At 40.9% G+C, this 20,217-nt stretch overlaps 1 protein-coding gene across 16 annotated transcripts in view; it reads right to left on the reverse strand.

The window, feature by feature from the left end:
• Positions 1–20,217, reverse strand: part of LOC134209758 (guanine nucleotide-binding protein G(q) subunit alpha) — a 94,984-nt gene that overhangs the window by 61,955 nt on the left and 12,812 nt on the right. For 7 of the 16 annotated variants that reach the window (XR_009978778.1, XM_062685783.1, XM_062685794.1 and 4 more), the window contains exon 2: positions 1,153–2,171. Coding sequence is in view for 15 of the 16 variants with exons in the window: in XM_062685783.1 (XP_062541767.1) it covers positions 1,153–1,270 (118 nt within the window). In the remaining variant the exon portion in view is untranslated. Of the gene's footprint in view, positions 1–1,152; positions 2,172–2,493; positions 2,639–16,023; positions 16,179–20,217 lie in introns of those variants that run through there. The other 9 variants (XM_062685796.1, XM_062685795.1, XM_062685785.1 and 6 more) reach the window with 9 other exon arrangements.

Below are 20,217 nucleotides of genomic sequence, written 5' to 3' on the forward strand. Positions count from 1 at the left end.
TATTTTACTGAAGCACCAGAAAATTATTCGTGCCAAACCATAAAGAAAGATCTGTCACATATTTTGGGATTAAATCGAAAGAGTCTTCCAACAGTTTACCCGAGGCATCTAAGGGCATTCTAGAAAGGCTCACAAGCTTTTAAAAAAATCTAAAAGAAACGTATCTGTACGTAGCTGTAAAGATTACAACGTGGTGGAATTAAATGGAATAGCATACTAACCTCGTCTTATGATAGGTGAATAGAACAGTGTTTAATGTGGCTTGGCTTTGTTATTAAGTAATTTTTTAGAAGAGGTCCATATCAAAATAAAAATATATGACACAATTGATTGTGTCGTCTCAAACACGAGATTATAAGAGCAAAACAGCAATGATTCAAATTGTTCGAGGCTGGCATTTTTAATATGATTCTGAAACATTCGGGGTAAGGCAGATGTTCTAGATTCATTATTTTTATAACAGTTGAGTTTCAAAAGCTTAAAACTGTTATACCGCTCAGTTCTATTGTCTACGGATGCCACTAATAAATCACGAGACTCAAGTATTTTTCAAATGTTTTGGTGTATGGATGCGTCATTTTATTTACGGATCAATCCACTTCGCAATTACGACGCCTTTTTTAGCAGTCACATAATTATTTCATTGAATTGAAAATTTTCCAAAAATGAATTGCATTGAAACTGAATCATTGTTGATTTTACTCTTAGTGATACTTTTCCTTTCGAGATATGTTTGAATTGTAAGTTTCTTGCATTTGGTTTTCATGCATTGGTATTTGATTGTTTATATTTTCGTAAAGAATGAATAATTCATTCAAAGTAAAAACATGTTAGCGATGGTTAAATTCGATTAAGAGTTTGATAGTTGCGGTTTGTACAGATTAATATCGATGCGAACATAGTTCTCTAAAATAAGAACATTATTAAACGTATTCAACATAATTTGTCTACTGGGGCAATTCATTTGAATCAATCCACTTCCGCGTGTCAATGCTAATCAAATTAAATCTGCGCTATTAGTGGGGGAGTGCAATTGCCTGAGTTGTAATTGAAAAGTATTCATTTGTCGGGGACTCACCACTTGGATTGCGCTTTTGTAAATTATTGTGTACAGAGAGGGCAATAACGAGTAAAGAAAAACATGCCACTTACCTAATAGTAATAGCTTCAGCTCTCGTCTGGCATCTCGCTTGTCTCGTCGCAGCTGTCGCTCAATCTCCTGATTGATACGCTTCTGCTCTTTGGCCTCCTCGGACAGACAGCACTCCATGGCTGTGGTGTGATGCCGTGTGTTGGGTTGAGTGTGAGGGTCGTCACACTTTGAGACGATCGCGTTGCCGCGGGATCTTTGCTGCTTCTGGTGGCTCCGTCGGTCGACCAAACGAGGGCGGTGGGTACCAACACCGGACTCACGTTCGGTGCCCGATTGTCCCGTGCTTTTGTATTATCACAATTTACTACACAACTACGCACACACCCTCTCAGCAGCAGCACCACCCGAAGAACACTGAATAATTTGATTACCAGAACTTTTTTCTTCTACTCTTGCTTATACTCGGTTTGCTTCACGATATTTTCTTCTTTGGCCAGCACACCGCGCAATGACACACCGCGCGCCCTTGGATTCGTGCACTTTTGCAGCTTTTCGTGGGTGGTGGTAGTTGAGGGCTTAAATCAAATTAAGCAGCAGAACTAAAACGGAGAAACTAGAAAGGCTGCTTGTTGTTTGGATTCGGTTGCATTTAACACATAAAAGAGGAACTATGAGAAAGTAAAGGACACAAACGGGACCAAGGACATAAGAAGTGACAAATAGCGAAGAAAACGAACGATGATCGCGCTAACTTGTTGTCGTCGCTCGTCTAGCTGGTGCGGTCGTTATAAACTGCAAGAACTACGACCGCAACTGCTACGATGATGGCAACTGGCGAAGGCGGAGATAGACCAGCTAACGATGGCCTTCGATCTGGTTATCCAAAGTTCCTGCTGCTGCTCCTGGCGACGGCAACGAAGGCGGCGGTGCTGCTGGTGGCGGCGATGGCTGCTGTTGTTATTCCACTGAACTTTGCCGCAACGGCCTGTTCCGCTGATCATATATCACTGTTTTTCTGTAGTATTCTTCTTTTGTAAACGCTAAGTTCGATAGCAAATCTTCTCAATCATTTACTTCACTGTTGGAATATCGAGAAAAAAAAATGAAACAGAAACCTTCATTAGTAAAATATCACTAGTTCAGCGTTATCAACGGATGATTGCTTTTTAGAATTCCTCTATCTTTGATCTCCGTCGCCGTAGAAGTCACGATGCGATCGCCGCGGTGAGATCACTCCTCCCCCACAAACACACTCTGCTATCACGCTCAGTGCTGGTCACGCGAATACTAAGCCTCGACGAGTTTTGCAACTGCACCACCGCGCACTTGCAATCTCGATGCGCTGATGATCAGTCATCTGCCGCCCCCCTCCGTTTTCCCAATCTCCATCGGTAGCATACACTCACTCTCTCGCACACTCCCACTACCAGACGATTCTCGGACTGATCCGGGAAATCACATCAAGGATCAACGATATCAACCACCAAATATCAGAAGAACAGGCCAGCGCAGCAACAGTCAGTATCTAGGAAACACAATAACCAGACTAAAAGTTGTCGTCAGTTGTTACACTCTTTTATAGGCTTCCGGTGTCCTAATCAGTGGATCGATGCAGTACCAGGCGCATGGTCACTTGCACAGGGTAGCCACCGGACTACGATTCTACGGCATTGCTTAGTTTTATTACGGAGATGAAAGTTTTTTCTTGTTATAGTTTAGCATAATTAATAGCTTTGAAATTAAATTTTTATATTCGAAACCGGAAGACAATATTCTTACTGGTTCTATGCTATTTCTAAACTTTTCATATTAATTCACATTTATATTTATGAATAGCTCGTAACTTTGAAATAAATCCATACCTGGGAAGTTCAGTAACTAGCAGCCAAACCACAAACCTTCCCAATGCTTAGTCCTCTCAAGGCAGACTTCGACCCTGGCGGAACTACCGTACAGGTTCACGCAACGACCGGGTGCCATCCTTACAGCAGATTTCCCTCGACAACCGCCACTAGTCCCAGTCACCTGACTTTGGTGAGGTTTCTTTCACATCCACCCGCGAGCAATTTTCCCACGTGTGTGCCGCCGGACAGCAGCAAAGAAACGTGAATAGGTCACCTCGATAGGAGCTTGAGCGTTTTCCTTTCAGTTTAATTAAATTATGCCATCCCCCGAGCAACGAAGAAGAATCCCCATATGGTCAGCGGTTAGTGTTTCCAACTGAAATCCGTCAAACTATGATAAACCTATTACGATCGTCCGTTTCCGTCACACTTGGGCCAGATGTAGTAGTACCGTTGAAACGGATAGACATTGCGAATGTCCAATTTTGATATTGGCGTGCGTTATCCATGATCCCTTAACCCCCAGTGGTCGAGCGGTGCTTATTAATCAAATTAATTCATATACACAAAAACGATCAATTTTTGTGGCAAGGTCATGGTGCTTAGATTTGACTTTGAATGATGTTAATTTAATAATTGAATTGTGTTCAAGTTATGAAAGAGGGCGCCCTAAGGGAACAACTAAGAATTGTTGACGTAGACAGCTAGTAGAAGAAAAATTCTATATAGTCATGTTCAACTAGAGCCGCCTTGCAAGTAAACAATTTCATGCGTTCATTAAGAATCTCTTACTTATTTCAGATGTTTTTGCCTTTCTCGTTCAACGGAGTTATACTAAAAGGCTACCATTCCATCAATCGATTCAGCACGACGAATTAAGCAAATGTCTGTCTGTCAGTAAGCAAATGCCGTGTCTATGTGTGTGTAATAGTAATCTTCGACCAATTTCCTCGCAACAATTTGCATTCGAATGGACAAGTCCTAGTTGATCACTATTGAATGAATATGTAAACGATCTGCCATAGCGTTATCAAGAAAATGGTTATTCGAACCAAAAGGATTGGTGCCTTAACTAAATGCGAGATAGGCAGTATCACTACTAAGTGAAATAATTTGAGTTTTCTGCCTTTCCCGTACATTAAGTGTACTTAAAGGCTATAGAAACGAATACGAAGACCCGGAGGCCCATAGTGTTATATAATGTATGTATGCGTGTGTAATACACTGTGTATGTGTACAGAATTTTGTAGACACACTTTTTTAACTTAGCATTATTTCCTGGGAAATTCAAGGGAGCATTCCGAGCAGGGTTCGGATTTCTCACGCGACAACTGATCACTCCACCATGCATTTTATCCGGATAAATTACAGTGCGATAAACTCCGGCACAAGCGATGGTGCGAAAAATTGTTATCCTTCTTCCCATGTTTCGCGAAAATCAAATGTTGCTTACTTTGCCTTTCTAAGCTGATTGAATCTGACGATGCGCCACGATAAGCAGAAGGTTCAATACAGCAGTTTTTCCCCTCGCTTTCAATCAATTCATGTGGTGGCGTGGTTTTAGTGGGCGCTCTGATTATTTTAAAATTGTTTTGGGTTCGAATCCCGTTGCGGTCCGAATTTTTTGTAAATATGCTTGTAAAATTTATCTGGTGAGGCGACAAGAAGGAAAATTTGTGGATTAAAATTAAATTATCCGGCGATCTGTCGCTCACGAATTCATCACCCGCCATTCTATCCGGATAAAAATGTAGTGTGAGAATACTTCCTCACAGGGGAACCATGAAAAATCACACTCCGCTTAATGGATTAATCGCAGGTTTTTATTCATATGAGTGAGAATTCCGAAGCCTGAAGCCTCTTTCCAGCATGATGGGAACAAACCGATTGATAAAGAAAGCTGGAAAATGCTTCGAAGCTGGGAAAGTAGGGATAGGATGTGTTTCTTGAGTAACGAGGACGGAATCCCATCGGGAAATCTTCCAGAAATTGATCCGGGATATCCTCTAGGAGTTCCTTCTAAAATTTGTCCAGAAAGCCCTTATGGCAATATTTTAAGAGTCCAATATGGAAAACTTTGAAAATTTCACCTAAAAATTTCCTCTCAAAAATTAAAAAGAAACTTCTGGAAGGAGAGTTTCTCCTCCAGGAGCTCCCAATAAACTCCTCCAGAAACTCCCACAGAACAGCATCCGAATATTCATTAAGATTTCCAGCCAGCAAATTCTTTCGAAGATCCTCCGGTATATTTTTTTAATTTTTTTTCTTCCTACGGAAATTATTTCGGAGATTCCTCAAAGAAATTATCCGAAAATCTCTGCAGTGATTTTCAAGAATTCTTGCTGTAAATCATCTAGAGTTTTTTTTTCTCATTTCAAGATTTCATTTGAAAGTTCCTTCAGGCATTCACTTTAAATTTCCTTTAAAAAGTTCCCCTGGAAGTTTCTACATGAATTACTCCGGAAGTTACTTCTCCAGTTCCGCTGGAGGTCCTTTAGGAACTCCACCAATAATTCGTTTAGCTATTCCTCCGGAAATTCCTTCAGTAATTATGAACGAACTCCCGGAAGAATTCCTATCGAACTTCCGTAGGAATTAAGAAAATTATTTTGAGCTTTTAGTGGAATGTCTTCACTTGTCATAAGACGAGTTTGTACAATCCCATTGAATTCCACCACTTAATTGTATCTTGATAGATACGTATTTCGACCTCAACAGTAAGGCCGTCTTCAGTGTCTCGTACTTGACTCGACTTCGAAGTCGCCAAAATACGTATCTGTCGCCGAAATACGTATCTGTTCCGTAGGAATTCCTGGAGAAACATCCGAATCATTGGAGGAACTTCCGAAGGAATTCCTTAGGAAATTTCCGGAGGAATTGCCAGATAAATTTCTGGAGGGATTGACAGAGGAAATCCAGGAAGACTGTATCAAGATATTCATAGCAGAATTACCAAAGACGTTCAAGGGAGAATTCCCGAAGGAATTCCCTAAACAAATTTTCAAAGTTAAACCAGAAAGAACTTATTAGAAGAAATCCCTAATAATAACCAGGAAGAAATTTCAAAAGATTTTTTGGAAGAACTCCGTTAACAATCAATGGAAAAGTTGTTTAACAAATTCCAAACTCTACGCGCATTTTTATTAAATGCACGGACAGTTTCGTTTTTTCTTGATATTGCTTCTCTACTCCTTTCTTCACCCGTTTCCACCCATATGGTTTTGATAGTTAAAGTAAAGTTGTATTGTTGAACGCGGTGCGAAATTGTGACACAACACAGTGCGAACACGACAGCTTTGGTGTTGGAACTAGTGCAAAACTAGTTCCTACCTGAGCGAATAAAAAAAACGTTCTGACAGCAGTTCGGTTGGAACTTTTGACGTAGAATACGTCCTTCGGGAAAACATAGGGGGGTCATTCTGCAGAATAAAATTTGTCATAACTTGTTGGTACAGTTGAGTTGCAGAAAATTGCAAATTTGAATTTATTATTGTAAGTTTTTGGGAGAAAGCGTTTCCAGTAAAATTCACTCAATGTGACCTGTACCACTTTCGTTGCCACCGGTTCATATCTACAAGCAGGAGGCTCTGGTTCCAATCCCAGACTCATCCTTTTCTATATTATCTCAATTTCATTTTCTGCCAAAACTTTTCCTTTTGTTGGTGGAAGGCCATTTGGCATAGTGCCGTTTGGTATAAAGGTCATTTGGCAAAACGGTAGTTTAGCATAATGGCCGTTTGGAATAATGGTCGTTTGGCATAATAGTTGTGTAATCACCAATTTAAGAAATAATACAAATTATGTTCAATTTATTTTAATTATTGTTGCTTTTACGTCATTGAAGAGACGCTGTATTTATTATATGCGCATTTTCCACTTACTATCTTTTTTTGCTTGGCAGAAGACAAGCGAGGGTATGATTCCTTCTTTCAATTCTGACATTTGCTCGCTTTAAGGCAAGAAAAGGTATGATTTCTCTTTCGAAGAATGCTTCTATCCGGCAGAAGAAAAACGATTTGGTTACTTTATTCAATTCAGGCATTTTCTCGGATTATGGCATGATGTCTTCTTCCGAATGATACATTTGTCCGGCGGCAGAATGTCAGGGAGAATATGACTTCTTCTTTCAGTTCAGCAATTTGCTCGGTTTACGGCAAAGAGGGATATGATCCCTTTCTTCACAGAATGCATTTTTCTGGCAGAAGGTAAAAGAGGATATGACTCCTTCTTTCGATTCCGGGATTTGCTCGGTTTAAGGCAAGGGGAGATACGATCCCTTCTTTGAAGGATCCATTTTCCCGACAGAAGGCAAGAGAGGATATGATTACATTGCTAATATTCAGCCCTGATGAAGATCCAAACCCCCGGATCGAAACGTTGGCAATGATTTGAAATTATCAACATTTTCATGTGACTGAAAGCCGAAAATCCTGAAGATATGATTACATCTTTGCGATATGCATTTGCCCGGCAGAAGGCAACATGATTCCATCTTTCATATCAGGCATTTGCTCGGATTGAAGCAAGGGCAGATATGATCTATTGTTTCAAAGAATGCATTTACCCGACAGAATGCTAGGGAGGATAGGACTCATTCTTTCAATTAAGACATTTGCTCGGTTTAAGGCAAAGGGAGATATGGTTTCTTCATTGTGGGATGCATTCGACCTCCAGATGGGAAGGGAGGATATAATCCCTTCTTTCTAAGAATGCATTTACCCGGCTGATGATATGGTAGGATATAAAGCATATGGTGCATATGGTGACTAAGCTCGGCAAATAAAAGTAATGTCTTTATGTATGAGCGTCTGAAAACATGAGCCTGAAGGTGCTTGCTGGAGTCACTCCTTTAAAGCACCGTTACTGGGAACTCTCACTTAGAATACTGATCAAATGTGGGACAAGTAACACACTTGTCTTAGAAAATTTCGATAATATCCTTGAACTGATTCGTCAGTCAAGATTCCTGAGGGTCTACCTCAACTACATATCGACAGATCTTTGTCTTCCATGTTATAATTCACCTCGAGTTAACTTCATCAACGACAGTTCCTCCATTGAATACGATCTGTCCATGAAACATGCAATTCAAGGAATTCCAGATCATCTTCGAAATCTTTCCATTACCCCTATTTTTTATGAAAAATATGAACATGTCAATTGCAACAACAGATATTTCACTGATGGTTCTCGCATCAACGGATCCACTGGCTTCGGTGTCTTCAATGTAAATTCAACCACCTTCCGAAAACTTCTGGAAACGTGTTCGGGTTATGTTGTTGAGCTGGCAGCAATTAACTTCGCTTTGGGGATTATTTCCGATCAGCCCGTAGACCATTATTTCATCTTCTCGGATAGTCTTAGTTCTATCGAGGCACTCCGGTCGATGAAACCAGTTAAGCACGCATCTTACTTTCTTAAAAAAATATGAGAGCAGATGCGTGATTTGGTCGAAAGATCATTCAAGATTACCTTTGTGTGGGTCCCATCCTATTGCCTAATCTATGGCAATGAGAAAGCGGACACGCTAGCAAAGGTGGGCGCAAAGGATGGTGAAGTTTATGATAGACAAATCTCGAACAACGAGTTTTTCCCATTAGTCCGTCAGAGTACTCTTCAAAATTGGCAAATGAATTGGTCACACAACGAACTTGGACGGTGGCTATTTTCTATGGTTCCCAAAGTTTCTGCGCGAGCGTGGTTCAGAGGTGAGGACTTGAGTCGAGGCTTCATTCGCGTGATGTCAAGGCTTATGTCCAATCACTATTCACTAAACGCACATCTCTACAGAATAAACCTTGTCGATAGCAACTTATGTACAGGGTGTTCAATAAGTTCGAATACAAATGTTTGATCATTGTGTTTGTAAGCCCAATGTACATATTCTGTATTAGTATTGGTGTCAGCGTTAGCGGTATATATACACTCCAAATAATCTAAACGTTGTTTCCACCTGAAATTTCAGGTACATTTTACGTGCACACGTAGCTGAAAATGCTTCAGAAAATTCAGGTGAAACTTACGTGTCCGGTGAATTCTATTCAAAACTCAGGTAGAACTTACCTGACTTTCACGTAGAATGAGAATTCTATCGAAAAATCAGGTAAAAGTTACGTGAATTTCAGGTGGAAAAAATCTACGTACTTTTTCAGGTGGAAACAACGTGCAGATTTTTTTGGGTGTACGCTAACGGATGTGTGTGGTGTTGACATTCTGTCTCTTGTTGTTTGTTTATTACGCGCGTTGAAAATGGATTGGGGCATCGTAAATAGCCGTTTTTGAAGGTCGAAATCATTGCGGCGTACTACAAAACTGAGGTTTTGGGGACGATTAATGCCCCCTTTGGCCTGGTGATAAGGCGGAGATCAGCCCTACGTGTTCCAATAGGACGATAACCCTTTATACACGAAAAAAGCGATTTAAGCCTTATATGGGGACAATTTCATCGACTTTTTGGACAAAACTTTGCGACCTCCCAGCTTCCCGGATTTGAACCCTCTTAACTTTCTTGTTGGTCCTTTATTATGTTAAAGCTGTACGAATACAAGGTCAGTAACTTGGACCAGTTCAAGACGTAATTATCAAAATCTTGAACGAAATGCCCATGCAGACCGTGCGTGCCGATTGCGATGGGTTTTAAAAACGTTTGAAGCTCGTGAAGAAGTACAAAATAGAGGTCATTCCAAAATAAATGTTACAAACGTTCCTTATAAACAATACTTTCAATGAAATGGAACCGGGAAAAGAAATAATTTAATATCAATTTTTAAACAATTTTTGAAAGTGTATTCGAACTTATTGAACACCCTGTAGGTGCGGAGCCGGTTACGATGACATCGATCACGTAGTTTGGTTCTGATCGGAAAATGACGCCTCCAGAGAGCAATTATTGGATACCCTTGTGGCCCGAGGTAAACAACCCTTCAGGGAAGTAAGAGGTGTATTGGGAGATCGCGGTGTTGATAATATGCAGGCCATCTATGCCTTTCTTCGCTCGGTTGATATCAAAGTCTAATGCCCGTGTTTTTCTCTTTCTCAGTTTTTTTCTCCGTTCGATTCTGTTTTTCTGTTCCGTGTACCACAAAGCCCTGGCCATCTGGAAGATGCTCCATGCCGAACAAAAATCGAGCACGACGCCACGCAAAACCGTTTCCAACGTCAAATGCCCGGATGAGCAGCTGGAATAACCTAAACCCATATTCCTACCTCGTCCGTCCTGAATTAAGTAATTTTTAACCTTGAGTCACCACGAGTATTATGGTCTACGTCCCCCTTCCCTACTAACTGCTAATGATAAGATGATACTGATTGTAAAAATATCATACTTAAGAATAGCGGCTCTGCAAAGTGTCACACACGACTGAGCCTACCAAATAAATGAAATGGTAAAAAAAATGAGCGTCTGAGGATAAGAATCCCTTTACTAATATAATGGAGAAATACACAATAGGTAGGTTTTCCTCATACCCTTACATGGAAAATAAGACTAGCCACCAATGTCAAATTAATTCAAAGTTGATTTATCTTGCTAGTAGGTGTGTCAACATTTGAAATATTTTCATTTTTACAGGAGCTTTCTTTATTCTTGTATACCACATCGTACAATGATGCGTCCAATTATCATCTATTGCTCTCATGATAGAAATAACGGAGCTAAGAGGCTTGATCTTATTCATCAATCGCACAGCTCTGATAACAATTATACCAATAGATTATTATGGCGACCGGCCGTTATGCTAAACGACATTATGTCAAACGGGGTACAATTCCTTTTTTACAGCTCTTCTGCAAATATCAGAAAACATTCAATGAAAGCTATGATGAGAGGTCGTAGAGTTCACTGCAACCCATCCAGTATATTTCAGTTTTGAATTACATTTCTGTATTAACCTTTAAAAGTCTGAATAAAATTTTGACAAAATAATTCTAGAGTTTAAGAATAGGTCGTATTTGCAGAAGAGAGTATCGCTTTGCTTCTTTTCTCTTTCGATTATACTATACTAAGGTTCGGGCCAATTTTCAGTAGGAAACAACTAGACCCCAATTCGCGTCGACTGCAACTCGAATAATGCTAAGTACCAAAAAGTGCGTCTCACATTTTTGTACACACATACACATACATACACACATACAGACATCACCTCAATTCGTCGAGCTGAGTCGATTGGTGTTTAACACTATGGGTCTCCGAGCCTTCTATCAAAAGATCGGTTTTGGAGTGATCCTATAGCCTATTTGTTTCACAAATATAAATAAGTTCATTGTGTTGGGAAGGCAAAATGAGTAAACGAAACGCATAATTTCTTGCCAAAAAAGCTTACAAAATTCTTGGCAGGTACTCAGAAATAATTCATAATAAACCTCAGGCGGTGCAAGTTATTTCATGAAAATCATTGTTGCTTGCGGTATTTTTTACAAAAAATAAATTTCCTGATTAATCTACCTAACAGTGTTGGTGCCTTTCTCGTGCAAAAAAAAAAAAAACTATAAAATACGTTTGAGTGTTTTTTAGCGTGTTTTGCGCATAGAAAATAGTATTTTGGTCATAACTTCTGATCCCATAGTCCAATTTGGCCAATTTTCAATAGCGAAAAATGGGACAGGATTCTCAGTCGAATAGAACTTGTTGCAAGTTATTCGGCCAATGCTAAGTTCCAAAAAGTGTGTCTACAAAATTGTGTACACATACACACACACATACATACATACACACAAACAGACATCACCTCAATTCGTCGAGCTGAGTCGATTGGTATATAACACTATGGGTCTTCGAGCCTTCTATCAAAAGTTTGGTTTTGGAGTGATCATATAGCCTTTACGTAAACTTAGTATACGAGAAAGGCAAAAACGACTGAAACTTTCAATTTTTTCGGGGGGACAAGATCGGGTCGAAAACGTGATAAAATCGGTGGTAGACAAAATCGAAGAGGCTTTCGAGCAGGACGATTAACAACGGATCAGATGTTCACTCTGCTACAAATCCTTGTTAAATGCTAGGAATACAACTTGCAGACTCAGCATCGTGTTGTAGATGTCAAGGCAGCGTACGACTCAGTCAAACGGACCGAAATGTGACATGTAATGCTAGAACATGGCTTTCTGATGAAACATATTAGGCTGATTCGTGCGACGCTGTATGGATTCAAATAAACTGTCAGAATAGAATATCCGGTGAGACATTCGATTCGTTCGTGACGTTGGATGGATCGAAGCAGAGCGATGCGCTCTCTAATCTACCATTCAACTTTCTGGTGTGCAAAATAACGGAACCATCATCATCATTGGGGTAGATCGCAGAACAGTGGAAGAGGCTTTCGTACTTTTTAAATTGAAGACTAAAAGAATAGAATAGGACTAAGTATTTGATGGCTGGCAGAGAACGTGGCGGTCCAAACGGTGTTGGTCCCGAGGTGTGAATGGATAGTATGCGATTTGAGGTTGTCGACGAATTCAAATATCTTGGAATTCACGTTACATGTAGCAATGACGTCAGCCGCGAGGTGAAAAGACGTGTTGCGGCTGCAAGTAGTGTTGCGCAGCTTTGTACACATCGGTGATTCATGAAGCATAGACCGTTAAAATATGCATACTATCGTTATTCTCGAAGTGCTTGAGTGGAAAATACTGGGTATGAAACATAACGAATGGATCAAACACATGCATCACGAGTTGTACCCAGTGTACAAAAATGCAGACAGGGGTTGATAAAATATCACAGATGACAGTAGGCTGGACATGCAGTGCGTATGCCGAAAGAGAGGCCAGCAAAAGTGGTGTTTGGCAGAGAACCTGGAAGAGAACGTTGGCTCCGGGGTAGTTTCACTCGTTGGTTGTGTACAATCGAGGAAAATGCGCGTGCGGCCGACATGCAGGGAGAATGGCGGCCCAAGAACGAGCGACCTGGAACAAGACATTACATTCGGTTTTGCTCCAGACACACGGAGTGCACGACCATCATAGGTATTATGTAGGTAGGGGCAATGAGCTTTACGCTGGGACCTTTAAAAAAGTCGGTAGTTTCGTGAGGGTCCAATCGATTGTATAGTCCTAAGCTTATAAACAGATTCATAAGAAATCTCAAGTTCGCAGTCTAGCAGAAAAATTCTTGACCGGGGGTGTTAATAAATTATAAAGAACGGCAACTTCCTGAAATGAAAATATTCATCTTTTTGGACAGTGAAGTATATTTTGGATCCCCAAATGTACACATTTTTGACATCCCTAATTTACCCTGTTCAAAGTCGAATTTCCAACTTACGCTGGTAAATTGAGCCGAAGCAAAGTCTTATCTTTGGGTGGCATGCACCAATGAGAAGATTCCTGCGTTTTAAATTCACTATTTTGACATGAACTTTTTGTGTGCGTTCTGCGATTTTCAGTGACGTATGCCTCGAAGCGTAGCGTATTGTAAAGCTCGCCTCCATGAACAAACGGATGTCATTGAAATTTCATCTAAATAGCTTTATTTTTGCACGAAAATGAAACAGACGCACAACAACATTATTTTCCTGAAACCAGTGGGGCAAACAGCAGCGGCATTGATTTTAGCTCACAAATCAAGAAAATGTCGCCAGGAATGTCCGAAATCAGGGGTCCAAATCAAGTTGGTTATTTTACAATGCTTTTGGTACTTTATGTATCACTCGCGTAGCGTGCCATACGATTTTTTAAATAATACTTCGTAATATGTGCTTATTGAAGTTGAGAAAAAACATCGTACCAGGTCATTTGTTGAATAAACCAGAATTCAATTCCATATATTTTTATCATTATCTTTATGTACCATTGCTAAACAAAGGAGTCCCATATTTAGGTGCACACTTCATTCAACCAGATTTATTATTCTCTATTACACGCACTGAAATCAGAAAGCCAAGGCCTTGTTTGAGTCATTCTGTTATCTTTTTATAGATTTATTCCGACATTTATCTCTGTAGATGAAATGCCTTGATAAATAACTGAAGCATAGAGCAAAACTCTGATTCTAACCTAATCCTAATCATATCTGCTACTGTTAGTGAAAAATGAATATTGCCAACACTAACTTAAAACATCAACGATGTTACAGACAAATAATGTGATATTGCATCCAACCAGCAGGTGATGCACTCGTCCGAAGACAACAGACGGCAACACAGCGGAGCGCACGACATCCCGGCTACGAACACAAAACGAGCGAAAGTCATCGCCACCGGCTGCCATCGGCACATGATAGAGTAGATGCAAGGTGTTTTACATTCGGTGGTGACGACTGCCGGACGGCGACAAAAAAGAGCAGCAGCAGCAGCAGCACCAGAAAACAGGAAAATAGCAACCGACCATCAAAGGGGGGCGTGTGATTATACGCGATGACAGATTATCGATTTTTTGTTCTCCGTGCGATAGTCTCGCTCGTTCGTTCAGTGCTCTCACAGTGTACGTGGGCTTAGAACAGAAATCTAGTCCGACTTGGTTTGTTTACCTGGCGGAGTTTCATGAAATTAGTGAATCTTCGACAAGGTATGGATTCCGGAAAGATGGGGGCCACAACCGACCAACCATCTTCGAAAACTGTTTGGTCATCGGGGTTCCACTGCATGGCTCGGATGACTCAAAAATTGTGTGTAGTTTCAGTTTCCTTTATTTGGCGATGTGTGTAATCTACGATAGTATGGTAGTAACATTTTTTTGCATTAAGGTGATTTTCTCCAAACGATCGCTCTCGCAGAGTTGAATGGTGGCTTATTACCAATGCCGTACACTAGGGACAGCCGAAGAGGACCTGGTATCAGCAAAGCTGCTGCTGTAAACTTCCTAGACCGGACCAGGAATCGAACCCAACTACCTTCATCAGCATGTGTGTTTTGTAGCCGCGCATCTTATCGCACGACTAAAGAAGTGCCCCATCATAATTACCGATCTTTTTGCAAGATTTTTCAGATCTTTTTTGAATGCTTTGATTACAGCTGATTTTTTTCCTTTTTTCATAAAACTTAGAAAAATCATTTATCAAATAGGTATGAATATTGAATTGGGCTTCTAAAGGATCTTTTATAGATGCTATATAGGCATGTTAGCAAATGCCTTAGATTGCCTCTAATGATTTATAGATATTAAAGAATTCCTAGATCAATCCAAATAGCTTTTTTTTAATACAACTTCTAGTTTTGGCGTGACTTTTGAATGCCCAATCTGACAAAGTTCAAAATTGAGTAAATAATCTTCAAAATTCTTTTATAGCCATAATTACAAAGTTAAAGCTTTCAGTTGATAGATATAGAATTGCTAATACGAACACTGAGTTTAAAAGCAGGCCAAATCCCATTTGGGATTGATCAGCCATCGAACAGGAAGCAGAATATTATAAACAATTCAGCAGCAACAATTGCAAACCCTCCAGGTAAAACAGGAAAAACTTCTCACCACCTTTGCACACCGTCTGCTAACGCCTCTACGCTCGTGGTCGTCGTCCGATTGAGCGCGAGAGAAACGTCTAAGAACCACACAAATGCACATTCACATTAACATTCCCCGAGACGGAGAGATCACCCCCGGTCCGGTGTGTAATGTGGCTGCACATTATCCAGAAAAGGGATAAGACTGGCAGTGGTTGTAGGCAAATTGATTTAGTGCACAGTCTCGTCACACTATCCTCCCAGGTATGATTACTCTAAGATATCATCCAGGACGGCAATCACTGCTGGCAATTACGGTCTCGACGACAATCAAACACAAGATCGTCAACAATCTCTGTAAACTCGATAGATTAGATAGCTGGTTCTGTGTGTTCCTTGGAACCGCTGACAAACGCCGTTCGCCGTACTGGCATAATCACGTTCTCATTAGCTCTTCTGATACAGACACCAACACAAGAACGTCGTTACATTTTGCTCATTTCGCAAATCGCACCAGCCCTGCTTCTGGCAAGCTCACCGCTGGCTTACTCCACACGAGTCCCACTCCGTATAAGTACAAGGTACATTGCTCGCACACACTCTCGCTCGCAAAATATTCCTTCCTGCCGCTCCCAAAAATTTTCACACAAGACACTTTAGGAAACTAGGCTTTTTCACTTTGCAATTGAATGCCCTTTGCAGGTCGTACCGGTGGAAAACTGCACTGTTTCTACCGACAGCGACCACTCACGCGTCCTGGGATCACTAATTTCCGGTCACTATCGTCCATTGTGCAGGATAAAACGACACAATATCCTGGCAGGTCGATTGAAGTATCCATCACTCATCCAGGAACACCGAATTGTTCGCCGAGTCGCTGAGTCGAGAGCACTGCCAAGACTAAGACGACTACGGCGACGACGACGACGACGATGGAGAGAAGAGCGCGAGCGATGTGGATGGAGAGTCTTTGCTGTCGCCTGATACCATGGCAGTGGCAGCAGCAGCAGCAGCAGCAGAAAACAAGTGATCTGGAGAGACCATTCGCCGCGACCGGGAGCGGCCACTATCCCCTTTTTGGAGGGTGGTGGGTGGTGTAGGACAGGTTGGCGCACACCAGGGCTGCTTTCGACCGATATTTATCGAGAAATTCAATTGTTTGGGTTGTATTTGACCATCCAACGAAGCTGTCCGAGTTGGATGAATACTAAGGGCCGATTTCTTCACCTCCGCTTAGGCCTTAAACCAGGTTTAAACGTATGGGTAAGCACCGCTTAAGAGTTAAGCGAAGGTGAAGAAATTGGCCCTAAGAGTGCTGAAAAAATCGACCAACCAACCAGTGCAACCAGTTGCATGCACTATTTTTTGCAACGAGGAAAAATGGGCTTCAATATGATCAATCTGGGCCAAAATTATTTTATCTGATTACTTCATAGTATCATTCTTGTTAAAAAATCAAGTCGTTACAAAAACAATCAGATTCCACATTATCGTAATGGGTTTTTAGTTAGTTCTTCGATATGTACACTCGATATAACGTCCCTCGATATATCGTTCATTTTCCCCCGAAATAACGAAGGGTAAAATGCCCAATAAGGAGTAGAAATTTTCAACATGTTAATTTTGCTTGATATCTAATACCAAGTTCTGCATCTCATCTTCACGATACATATATAAAACACTCAAATACACGACGTTATTCGTTGAAATTAACATTTTAAAGTCTGACTGAATTCGCCCTATAGTAGACCCCCTGGGGGTCCATAATATGAATTTGCTTCCCTATAGTCGACACTTCATTTGATTTTTATGTTCCGTTTCGGGACGTTCTTCTTCCCTATTATGGACCCCTCAAAATATTCCTATAATGGACACTCTCGTGTTTATTTTTTATAGAATTGTAAAAAATCATTTAATTTTACTTTCCATAGCATTTCCAATGCATGTAATCAAATCATAGGATTGTAAGGTAGGTTCTTCCGATGGAGTTTCATAGCAAAATGTTTACATTGTGCTGTAATAATGCAAAAATGGCTGGAGGGTCCACTATTGGTTGGGAGTCCACTATTGGGCACTTTACCCTAAACTTTGAGAAATATTTTTAATTTGAGTAGTGGGTCCGAAAAATAATTAACTTTTATGATCATTCATGCAGGGATGACATCATCTTATGGAGACTAAAGTTGTTACTTTCACACGATCCTCAGAACTCTCCCGTGGTATTGGAGAATATTCAGTTAATGGAGATTTTAAATCCAACAAATGTCTTGTCGATATTGGGCAAAAGTTCTGTTAAAGTCAGAACTGATGTTGGGTGGCTTTCAGGTCTAAGTCAGCCAATGTCAAGTTAAGTATTGGTATTGAAGACCTAAGCTTGAAATGTGTACTGGATTTATATAGAATTTCGGCCGAAATACTTAACTGAAATTTCCGAAGACGAGCTACCGCTAGTGGCTACCGCTTCTGCCTTATAAACACGAGGTCGTGGGTTCCATTTCAGGCTCGTTTGTTTTCTACTTTGTTCTTAGTTCTTAGGAGCCGTACACTAATTACGAAAGCAATTTTTCTGGGTTTTTCAACCCCCTTTCCCCATGTAAGATTTTTCCCATACATGAGCATCAGAGGCGTTTCGTCCATACGTTCTACCTGTTCATGGAACAGGTAACTATTTTTAGTTCAGAAGTAAGAAACTTAATTTACTTACAATTAATTTCCTAGCAATTAATCATTAGGGCGAACAAAGTTTCACGTAATATTTTTTCATAATATTTGTTGGTTTAATATCTAACGAAACAAAATATTTCGCAGGCAGATCAAGTTAACGCCACATGCTTGGCGTACAGTCAAATTGCAGCTAAATGTGTGTTTCTCCGATACACCACACCCCATCACATAGAAAGCTTTTGCCAGTCGTGCGTTCCATAACGAAGAACCAACAGCAGCGCTACCAGAAGTCAAATTTAAAGTTTTGCGCCATGACAAATGATTTGAAATAATTTCCTCCTTGGTATGCTCACTCGTTCTCCGCGCGCAGGGAACCAGCGTGAGCGTTGTCAGCTTTCCCGTTTCCTCACATCATCCTCTTTCGCATGCGAAGCAAGCACGTTTAGATGCGAATTTCTGCTATGCGCGCAGGAGTCAAACCCGTTCGACGCGCTGCGAGAACAATCAACGACGCGACGCACCTTCGGTTAGACTCAGTCGGAGTGTCGGGCTGTGCATTGTCGAAGGGCGCACCGCGCACGCTTTCGTTCATACTCCGACTGTTTCCAATAGTTTGTTTTTCTTTTTTCTCCTGATGAATATGCAATGCATCAAGAACAATATTTTTTTTTCCTCGTTTGTCGGGTGAAGATCACTGCGTCCAGATTTTAGGACTATTGTGATATACCCTTTTGCTGTGAAATACGCAAGTTATCTCAGTAACATGTTTGTCACTGAGATACCTTGGTATCGACTGAACTCAAGACCATCTATTATTGATGAATAGAGATCCTGAGTTACAGTATGTGACTCCCCCATTCTGGCGAGACTAGCTTTATGAAGCCAACCACGTCCTTGGGGGATAAGATCCATATGTCAGCAGGCCCTAAAAAGGGCTTGCTGAGAACTTTGAACCTACGTTGGGTGAGTGCACTGCAATAGCAGAGGATGTGTTCTGATGTTTCTCTCTCCTCGTCACAGAAGCGGCAATTTGAGGTTTGGATTGCTCCGATCTTTTGTAGATGGTATCTGCAGGGGCAGTGTCCAGTTATTAGACCGGTGTAGATGTTGAGATCCCTTTGTTGAGACCTAATAGTTGTTGGGTTTTCTTGTTAATCGTTACGAGCCTTTTGGATTGGCTCGTATGGGGAAGTGCATTCCAGTTTGATGTGATTTGACTGACCATATATTTGTTCAGTTCCATTTTTACAGAGCAGTCTGAGATCCCGCAGAAGGGCTCAGGGCCAATGAACCTTTCATTAGATCCATTCCTGGCTAGCTCATCAGCAATCTCGTTTCCCTCTAGACCCGTATGTCCTGGGATCCAATATAGGTAGACTCGATTGCGTATGGATAAGTTTTTCAAAGCCAGAATGCATTCCCACACTAGCTTTGAGTTACAAGTGTAGTTATTAAGCGACTTAAGTGTTGCTTGGCTGTCAGAGAAAATACATATTTTTGCAAATCTATACTTTCTCCTCAGGCATAATAACACGCATTCTAATATTGCATATATTTCCGCCTGAAATACTGTGGGCCATTGTCCTAAGTGGACAGAAATTTTTGTTGTAGGGCCATAGATTCCGGATCCTGTCAGATTATTCATTTTCGAACCATCTGTGAAGAAATTTATAGAGCCTGTTGGAACGCTGGGTCCACCTCCTTCCCACTCCTGGCGGGAAGGAATGAACACATCGTAAGGTAAGTCATAATTGACTACCGTTTCCATCCAGTCACTACAAATTCCTATTGCGGGATTTATGGCAAATTCATTTAATATGCTGAGGTGACCCGTAAGGTCTCCTGACAGCAGTGTTTTTGTTCTCTTTAACCTTAGAGCACTTTTTCCGCTTCCAGCTTTATGAATTGATCTAACCGGGGCAGGTGAAGCATTGCGTCTAGGGCCAAAGTGGGTGTACTACGAACTGCACCAGTGATGGCTATGCAAGCGGTGCGTTGGATTTTGTTGAGCTTAGCCCTTGCAGCAGCCTCATTAGTTTTAGGCCACCAGACAAGGGAAGCGTAAGTTGTCCTTGGACGGACAATGGTTTTATATATCCACATGATCATACTTGGTTTTAGGCCCCATCTTTTACCAAGGGTTTTTGAACAAACCCAAAGTGTATTGAGACCTTTCTGCACAACTGATTGGAGATGAGAGTTCCATTTAAGCTTTGCGTCGAGTATGACACCTAGATAT

Source organism: Armigeres subalbatus, chromosome 2 (assembly GCF_024139115.2).
Source record: "Armigeres subalbatus isolate Guangzhou_Male chromosome 2, GZ_Asu_2, whole genome shotgun sequence".
Classification (NCBI taxonomy): domain Eukaryota; kingdom Metazoa; phylum Arthropoda; class Insecta; order Diptera; family Culicidae; genus Armigeres; species Armigeres subalbatus.